This window comes from Corapipo altera, unplaced genomic scaffold, assembly GCF_003945725.1.
Source record: "Corapipo altera isolate COAL_440 unplaced genomic scaffold, ASM394572v1 198, whole genome shotgun sequence".
NCBI classification, from domain to species: Eukaryota; Metazoa; Chordata; class Aves; order Passeriformes; family Pipridae; genus Corapipo; species Corapipo altera.
The window spans coordinates 254,360-262,997 of record NW_020885076.1 but is presented as its reverse complement, the minus strand read 5'-3'; the positions used below and the strand labels follow the sequence as shown (position 1 = coordinate 262,997).

The following is an 8,638-nucleotide window of genomic DNA, read 5'->3' as shown; positions in this document are numbered from 1 at the left end:
GGGGGGGGGGGCACTGAGGACACGCGACACCGGAGATGTCTCCCATTGTCCCCGGTGTTTCCCGGTGCCCGCGGGGCGGGCGCTCGGAGCCGGATCCCCCCCGCCCCTCCCGGATCGCGGCCGGTCCCTCCCCGGTCCCTCCCCGGTCCCTCCCCGGTAGTGCGTCCCGCCCCCCCCCCCCCCCCCCCCCGCCGGGGCAGCGCCGCCCCCGCCGCCGCCGGGGCCCCGTGGCCGGTTCCCGGTGCCCCGGGATGGCCACGTCGGTGCTGGCCGGGCTCTGCCTCGCCGCCACCCTCGCCATGTTCGCCACCGGCCTGTGAGCGAGCGGCGGCGGCACCGGGAGGGGAGCGGGGACGGGGGCACCGGGAGCGGTTTGGGGAGGCAGGGAGGACAGCAGGGCCAGTTTGGGGTGTAATGGGGGCCCATGGGGGGGTTGGGGGTGCAATGGGGGCCCATGGGGGGGGTTGGGGTGCAGTGAGGCCCATGGGGGGGTGGGGTTGCAATGAGGACACCAGGGCGAGTTTTAGGGTGTAATGGGGTCCATGGGGGCGGGTTGGGGGTGCAGTGGGGGCCCATGGAGGGGTTGGGGGTGCAGTGGGGACCATGGGGGGTTTGGGGGTGCAGTGGGGACCATGAGGGCGTTGGGGTTGCAATGAGGACACCAGGGCGAGTTTTGGGGTGTAATGGGGGACCATGGGGAGTTTGGGGGTTGCAGTGAGGACACCAGGGTTAATTTGGGGTGCAGTGGGGACTGTGGTGGGGGGTGGGGGCTCCATGGAGGGATTGGGGGTGCAATGAGGACACCAGGGCCGGTTTTGGGGTGCAGTGGAAGCCATGGGGGGATTTGAGGGGGGCCTGGAGGGTGGGAGTACAATGAGGACACCAGGACTAGTTTTGTAGTGTAATAGGGGTCCTGGGGGAGGGTTTGGGCTGCAACAGGGAGGGCATCAAAGGCATTTTGGGGTCTGCAGTGGAGGCCATGGGGGAGCATTTGGGGGTGCAATAGAAAGGGCACCAGGGCAAATTTGAGAGGCGTGCAATGAGGGCCAGGAGAGGGTTGGGGGTGCAATAGGGAAGGCTCCAGGGCCGTTTGGGGGTGCAATGGGGGCAGCACCACAGTCAGTTTGTGGGGTGCAGTGGAGGCTGTGAGGGGGTCCAATGGGGAGGGCACCAGGGGCAGTTTGTGGGGTGCAGTGAGGGACATGGAAGGGTGCAATGGGGAGGGCACCAGGGCTGGTTTGGGGGTGCAGTGGGAGCACCACCAGAGTCAGTTTGTGGGTACAGGGAGGGTCGTGGGTGGCTGGTGCAGAGGGATTTGGGGGTGCAGTGGAGGGGGGCTGAGGGGTGCAGCCTGCTGTCCACAGAGACTGTAGCCCCCCCTGCCCCCAGCACTGGTGGGTGCCCAGGAGGCCGCTACCCCCTGCTCTCCCCAGGTCTGACCTGCGCCAGATGTTGGCAACCAAGAGTGTGGAGAACATCCAGTTCCTGCCCTTCCTCACCACCGACGCCAAGTACAGTGGGGCTGGGCCCTGGGGAGGGGGGGGTCACACAGATTTGGGGGCATCCCCTGGGCTGCAGCCCAGTGCCTGTGCCGTGTCTCTGCAGCAATGTGGGCTGGCTGGGCTATGGCTGCCTGAAGGGGGACGGGACACTCATCACCGTCAACGCCATCGGGGCGGCACTGCAGACCCTCTACATCCTGGTGTATCTCTACTACAGCCCTGCCAAGGTGGGGCAGCAGCCTGGGGGACACAGGGACAGGGGGGGACCCTCGCCCTGACATCCCCCTGTCCTCCCCCCAGCGCCCCGTGCTGCTGCAGATCCTGCTGCTCCTGGCCGTGGTGGTCACCGGCTGCGGCTACTTCGCCCTCCTGGTGGACACGGGGACGCGCCTGGGGCGCCTGGGGCTCTTCTGCAGCGTCTTCACCATCACCATGTACCTCTCACCACTGGCTGACCTGGTGTGTGGGGCTGGGAGGAGCTGGGGGGCCCAGCCCGGGCCCAGCCTGACGTTTGCTCCTGCAGGCCAAGGTTGTCCGGAGCAAGTCGACGCGGTGCTTGTCGTTCCCCTTGACCGTGACCACCTTCGTGGCCTCCAGCAGCTGGACACTCTATGGCCTGCAGATGCATGACCCCTACATCACGGTGGGTTGGGGTGGTGGGCAGCCAGGGGATGCTGTCCTGTCCTGTCCTCACACCACCCTATCCCATCCCAACCCCATCCCATCCCACTCTATCCCATCTCATCCCACCACATCCCCATTCTGACCCATCCCACTCCATTCCATCCCAGCTCACCCCCACCTCACTCTATTCCATCCCCCCACATCCCCATCGTGACCCATCCCACTCTTCCATCCCACCCCACTCCATCCCATCCCCATTCTGACCCGTCCCACTCCACACCATCCCATCTCACCCCATCCCATCCTACCTCATCCCCATTCCACCCCACTCCATTCCATCCCTATCCCACCACATCCCCATCATGACCCATCCCACCCCCCCACACCCCCCCCCCCCACCCCATCCCGCCCCCCCCCTGGCCCAGCTGAGCCGTTGGCTCGGGGCTGGCCCCATCCGGTGCCGCGTGTGTCACCCGGCTGAGCCCGTGACAAGGCTCGGCATGATGACGATTGATTTTAATTAATTAGCTGGGACGGGGCCAACAAACCTCCCCCAGCACGGCGGGGGGAGGGGTAGATCCGCTCTCCCCCCGTGTCCTCCCGCAGGTCCCCAACGTGCCGGGAGTCGTCACCAGCCTCGTGCGGTTCTGGCTGTTCCGGTGGTACCGGCCAGGGCAGGACAAGTCTTACAGCCCCCTGCCTGCCTGAGGGGCCCCCCGAGGAGCCCCCCAGCTCCAGCCTGGGCTGGCCCTGCCACCACAGCCCTGGGTGCCACCACTGTCCCCTCCCAAAGGGACACCAGGAGGCACCTCCTGCCTCGGTGCAACCCAGCCCCGCATCCTTCAGCGATGCCTTCGGGGTGCCAGGAGCACCCCCAAATCCCAGGGTGGGAAGATGGTCTTCCATGCCCACAGCTCTGCCTGGTGCTGGGCTGGGGCTGCCAGGGGCCTGGGCATCTTTTTTTTTTTAAGGATTCAAGTGCCTTTTAATAAATCAGAGACTTCCCAGTGCCTGGTCCTTGTCCCTCCCCCTCTTGGTGTCCTGCTGCGTGGGCTGGGATGGCTCATGTCCCCACAGCCACTTTGGGGGCTACTCAGGACCATCCAGGGGCTCCTCATGGCCATCCAGAGGCTCCTCATGGCCATCCAGGGGCTCCTCGTGGCCATCCAGAGGTTCCCTGTGACTATCCAGGGGCTCCTTGTGGCCATCCAGGGGCTCCTTGTGGCCATCCGGGGGTTCCCTGTGGCCATCCAGGGGCTCCTCGTGGCCATTCAGGGGCTCCTTGTGACTATCCAGGGACTCCTCATGGCGGGGGCTCATCCTGGCACCCTCTAGGCTCCTGCAAACCCTTCCAGCATTAAGGAAGCATCAGCCCTGGTGCTGGGAAGGGATCAGGCACAGGGCTGGCTTGGGGCAGGGAGGGGACACTGAGGACAGCAGTGTTGCCAGGGGGCTGCTCTGCCCCCCCTGAGCTGCCACCCAGGGCCACTGGGAGAGGGGAAATTCTGTTGTGGAGCTGCTGCCACTCTGGGAGCTGGGAGTCGATGGAAATCCCTGTTAAACCCCTACGGATCGAGCAGGCCCGGATCAGGCATCGACCCCGCGTCAATTGATCAATTAACAGCGATCTGGAATGAAGATATCGGGCCAGTGCCGCAGAGGGGGGACAGGAGGGACCAAATCACACAGCAAACACTTGTGAAAAGTGACCCTTCCCCATGTGCAGGAGACCCCCAGGACCCAGGAGCCCCATCCTGCACTCCAGTGGGATGAAGGAAGCGGTGGCAGGAGCCGGGGCTGCAGCTCAGCCCTCACACACAGCCTGGGAGAAATCCATGTGGGATGGGGCCGAGCTGAGCGCGGTGGGAGGGAGGGAGGGAGGACGAGCTCCTGGCGTGCTCCGTCTTGTCCCTCGCGCCTGCTCCGGCTGCTCCCGGCGAGGAGGAGCCCCCCACTCTCTCCAGCAGTGGAAGCAGCTCCCAGCCCGGCCCCACAGCCCCGGGAAAGGGCAGCTTTCCCCACGGACACACCCGACCGGTCGCTCCGGCTGCCTCGTGACGTGGCCACACACGCCAGGCCCGAGGCAGCGGGGCAGCTCCCGGACACTGCCGTGCAGGGAGGAGCTGCTGCTGGACAGGCTGTTGTAGCCCTTGATGGCTGTGAGTAGAGGCCCTGGATTGTCATGAGTGGCCCCTGGATGACCACGAGTAGCCCCTGGATGGACATGAGTAGCCACCGAATGGCCATGAGTAAAGGCCCTGGATTGCCACGAGTAGCCTGCAGAGGATCGTGAGTAGCCCACAGAGGGCTGGGAGTAGCCCCTGAATGACCACAGGGAGCCCCTGATGGCCACAAAGAGCCTGCAGAGGATCATGAGTAGCCCACAGAGGGCTGGGAGTAGCCCCTGGATGGACATGAGTAGACACCGAATGGCCATGAGTAAAGGCCCTGGATTGCCACGAGTAGCCTGCAGAGGATCATGAGTAGCCCACAGAGGGCTGGGAGCAGCCCCTGAATGACCATGAGGAGCCCCTGGATGACCACAAGTAGGCCCTGGTTGCCCATGAGTAGAGGCCCTGGATTGCCATGAGTAGCCCACAGAGAGCTGGGAGTAGCCCCTGAATGACCACAAGGAGACCCTCATGGCCATGAGGAGCCTGCAGAGGGTCATGAGTAGCCCACAGAGGGCTGGGAGTAGCCCCTGAATGACCACAAGCAGCTCCTGGATGGACACAAGTAGAAGCTCTGGACTGCCATGAGTAGCCTGCAGAGGGCTGTGAGGAGGCCCTGAATGACCACAAAGAGCCCTGATGGCCATGAGATGCCCCGATGGCCCTGATGAGCCCACAAAGGGCTGTCAGAAGCCCCCAGAGACCACTGTCCTCACCCTGTGGTCCCAGCTCCACCAAGCCCCCCAGGTGGCTGAACCCGGGATGTGAACCCCCCCTTAACCATCCCTGTGCTGGTGAACGCCGGGAGTTTCCCACGCTGCTCCCAGCCGCCACTGCTGCCCAGGAAACAGCTAATTAGCCACTCCTGCTAATTAACCCGGGTCCTCCCTCCCGCTCCCGACGGCTCCTCTCTGCAGAGGATGCGCAGCCGCTCGTTAAAATCCCAAAATCCTCTGGCTGGAGGAGTCAGGGAGGCAGGTCCCGGCACGTCGGGCTGGGGGTCCCCGGGCGTGGGGCACCCCCAGGCAGAACCCCCCTCCCCGTTGTGGAGCTCTGGATAGGCAGAGGAGCCGGCGGGATCGGGGAGCTCCCCGTGACGTCCCCGGGAGGGGCCACGCCGCGATTTAAAGGCTGCGCCGCCCCCTCCACCCCAGCCAGTCCCTCTCCTCTTTCCCGGGAATGCGGCCAGCGGGGTGAGGCTGGCCAGGATGAGGCTCCTCCAGCTCCCACCTGCCAGGGGCCAACCACATCTAAAGGGCAGCCAAGCCTGGCCCGGCATCCACCTCCAGGGCCAAGTTCCAGGGAGCTCTCCAGAGGAGGGAGAGGCCAGGGGTGGGCTCCTGAAAGCCCCTCAGGGCCGTGGGCAAACTGAGCCTGCATGGAGACCCCTCCAAAACCTCCCCAGACACCCACCCTGCAGTGGGGAGAGCCGAGTGATTCCCCCGGGGGTGCTTCCAGCAGCACCCAGGACCCTCAGTGCCCTCGGCCCCCATCGGAGCCCCCCGTGGCCCGGGATGACGGAGCAGTGCCGGGAGCCACCGTCCCTGGGTTTTATTGCTGTCACAGGCGCAGTCCCTGGGTTTTACTGCTGTCACAGGCGCAGCCCCCGCCGGCGCAGGTCGGCCCGGGCCGCCCTGATGTGCTCCTGCAGCTCGGCCGCCGCCTCCTCGCAGTCGTTGAAGGTGGCCAGGCGGTAGCCCACGGTGGCCAGCGAGTAGCAGCCGAAGGCCACCAGCAGGTAGACGGGCAGGGGCAGCAGGGCCTGGCGCAGTGGTGCTGGCAGCTGCAGCCCCGGCGGGGCCAGAGCCAGCGCAGCCCAGGCCGAGCCCAGCAGGGCCAGCCCGCAGAGCCACTGCCCCAGCTTGGTCATGGTGGCCTGGGGAGAGAGGGGAGGTGAGGGGCTGCTCAGAGAGCAGGGGAGAGGGGAGCTGGGAGAAGGGGAGAGATGGGGAAAGGGGAGTCAGAAGACGGGGAGGGGAAAGGGGAAGGGGCAGAGGGGAGCTTTGAGACAAGAGAGGAGAGATGGGGAAAGGGGAGTCAGGAGAAGGGGAGAGGGGAGAAGGCGGCCCGGGAGAGGGGAACTGGAAGAGGAGAGGGAAGAGGAGGTTGGGAGAATGGGGAGAAGGCGACCCAGGAGACAGGGAGGAGAGAGAGGGTGACATGAGAGGAGAGATGGGGAAAGAGGAGTCAGGAGAGGGGGAGATGGGAGAGAGGGAAATGAGGGGAGAGCTGAGAGATGGGGAAGAGGAAAGGAGCAGAGGGGAAACTGGGAGAGAGGGGGAGAGGGGAGCTGGGAGAAGGGGAGCCAGGGGAGAGCAGAGTCAGAAGAGAAGATGGGGAGAGGGGCAGAGGAGAGAGGGGAAAGAGGGAGAAGGGAGGAAAGGGGAGAAGAGGGGAGAAGGGAAGGGGAGGTTGAGAGAATGGGGAGAAGGCAACACAGGAGAAAGGGAGGAGAGAGAGGAGGACAAGAGGGGTGAGATGGGGAAAGGAGAGGGGGAGAGGGGAGCTGGGGGAGGGGAAGAGGGGGAGATGAGGGGGGAGCTGAGAGAGAGGGGAAGAGGGGAGAGGAGCAGAGGGGAACTGGGAGAGAGGGGGAGGTACTGGGGGAGAAGAGAAGGGGGGGAAAGGAGAGCCAGGAGGGAAAATGGGGAGAAGGCGACCCGGGAGACGGGGAGGAGAGAGGGGGGAGCAGGGAGAGAGGGGAGAGATGGGGAAAGGGGAGTCAGGAGAGAGGGAGATGGGAAGAGGGGAGAAGGCATCCCGGGAGAGAAGAAATGGGAGAGGGGGAGATAGTGGGAGAGAAGAGAGGAGAAGAGGAGAGAAAGGGGAGCCGGAGGGGGGAGGAAGGGAAAATGGGGAGAAGGTGACCCGGGAGACGGGGAGGAGAGAGAGAGGGGTGAGAAGGAAGAGGGGAATGGGGAGAGATGAGGAGGGGGAAGAGGGGAGAGGGGGGGGGGAGGGGGGAGAAGGCGACCCGGGAGACGGGGAAGAGAAGGGAGAGAGGGACCGACCCACGCCTCCCCCCGCCCCGACCGCACCGGGCCCGGTCTCCCCTCAACAGCCACCCGAAGCCTCCAGACCGGAGCCCGACCCCGAACCCCGCCGGGGCCCCTCTGAGCCCTCCCAAAAGTCCCGGTGCCGCCCCCACCTGACCGAGTCGCGATCCCGCTCCCGGTGCCGCTCTCCGCCCCGTCGCAGCGGTGACGTCACGGCCGCGGCGCCGCGCGCGCGGGAGCCGCCGGGAGCTGTAGTTCCAGGGCCGGGAGTTGTAGTTCTGGAGCGCCCCCTGCCGGCGGGGCGCGGAAGGGGACGATACCCCCGGGACCCCCGGCGGGACCCCCGCCCCGGCCCCGCTCCCGGTGCCGCAGGAAGCGCCGGGCTTTGTCGGCCGCGGCCGGGGCCACAGGAAGCATCTGGTTTCCTCCGCGTCCGGCCGCGGGGCCCGGCGTGGGAGCAGGTCCTGCCGGCCGTCCCACGGCTGCCGTTCCCATCCCCCCCACACCTCACTTTGAGAGCTGCCCCGGTGACCCCCGGGTGTGCTGGGGATGGACTTGTGATGCCCTGCCAAGCCTCGGCTGTGCCAGTGCAGGGGTTTGGAGCCCTGAGCCCTGGCACCCCAATGGACCCCTGCCTGCTCCAGCCCCAGCATCCACTGGGATGCTCCTTCCCTGCAGGTCCGGGCAGATTCCCCCCCTGCCCACCCCCAGAACCCACCCCAGGCTCCAGAGCTGCTCCAGTGGGGCACAGGACCCCGGGGCTGGGAGCTGGCAGAGGAGCCAAACCCGTGACAAGAAGCTACAAAGAAATGGCTTTATTGGGTGGGGGGAGTCCCGGAGTGGCCATGGGGAGGGGGCTGCCCCGGGAAGGGGCACAAGGACGTCAATTCCTCTTCCTGCCCTTGCCCACGGCCTTGGCGGGGGCAGCGACGGGCGCTGCAGACTGGTAGAGGGTGGAGGAGATCTTGTTGATGTAGTAGAGGCCGACCATGGAGAAGATGAGGCTGCAAGGGAGGAAGGGAAGAGGCTGCTCAGCTGCCGGGGGCAGGAACATGCCAAGGTCATCCAATGCCTTCCCTGGGATCCCACTGTGCTGCCCTTCCTAAACACCCTCCCTGGGATCTCACTGTGCTGCCCTTCCTAAACACCCTTCCCCTGGGATCCCACTGTGCTGCCCTTCCTAAACACCTTCCCTGAGATCCCACTGTCCTGCCCTTCCTAAACACCCTTCCCCTGGGATCCCCCTCCTCTGCCCTTCCTAAACACCCTTCCCCTGGGATCCCACTGTGCTGCCCTTCCTAAACACCTTCCCTGAGATCCCACTGTCCTGCCCTTCCTAAACACC

General features: G+C 65.7%; 2 protein-coding genes across 3 annotated transcripts; one reads left to right on the top strand and one right to left on the bottom strand.

Moving 5' to 3' along the window:
• The first annotated feature begins 207 nt into the window (after positions 1-207).
• Positions 208-3,156, top strand: SLC50A1 (solute carrier family 50 member 1). 2 transcript variants are annotated; one of them, XM_027669338.1, is made up of 6 exons: positions 208-316; positions 1,434-1,511; positions 1,606-1,729; positions 1,803-1,961; positions 2,026-2,145; positions 2,733-3,156. In XM_027669338.1, exons 1-6 carry the CDS (start codon positions 252-254, stop codon positions 2,832-2,834), a joined length of 648 nt encoding a protein of 215 aa, XP_027525139.1. In that variant the 5' UTR covers positions 208-251; the 3' UTR covers positions 2,835-3,156. The 2 variants fall into 2 exon arrangements, with proteins under 2 accessions (XP_027525139.1, XP_027525138.1); XM_027669337.1 differs by having other exon boundaries at positions 209-316; positions 1,407-1,511.
• A 2,673-nt stretch (positions 3,157-5,829) lies between these two features.
• On the bottom strand, positions 5,830-7,511 carry DPM3 (dolichyl-phosphate mannosyltransferase subunit 3). The gene is made up of 2 exons (XM_027669344.1): positions 7,446-7,511; positions 5,830-6,173 (listed from the first exon to the last, which is right to left on the bottom strand). The coding sequence occupies exon 2, from the start codon at positions 6,165-6,167 to the stop codon at positions 5,889-5,891; it is 279 nt and encodes a 92-aa protein (XP_027525145.1). The 5' UTR covers positions 6,168-6,173; positions 7,446-7,511; the 3' UTR covers positions 5,830-5,888.
• Positions 7,512-8,638: the final 1,127 nt, after the last annotated feature.

Excerpts from the sequence above, each read along its gene's own strand:
- DPM3 (XM_027669344.1), bottom strand. The coding sequence starts at position 6,167 with ATGACCAAGCTGGGGCAGTGGCTCTGCGGGCTGGCCCTGCTGGGCTCG.
- SLC50A1 (XM_027669337.1), top strand. The coding sequence starts at position 252 with ATGGCCACGTCGGTGCTGGCCGGGCTCTGCCTCGCCGCCACCCTCGCC. Across the intron at positions 317-1,406 it reads GCCATGTTCGCCACCGGCCT|GAGGCCGCTACCCCCTGCTC; the intron begins GTGAGCGAGCGG and ends GTGGGTGCCCAG. Across the intron at positions 2,146-2,732 it reads TGCATGACCCCTACATCACG|GTCCCCAACGTGCCGGGAGT; the intron begins GTGGGTTGGGGT and ends GTCCTCCCGCAG.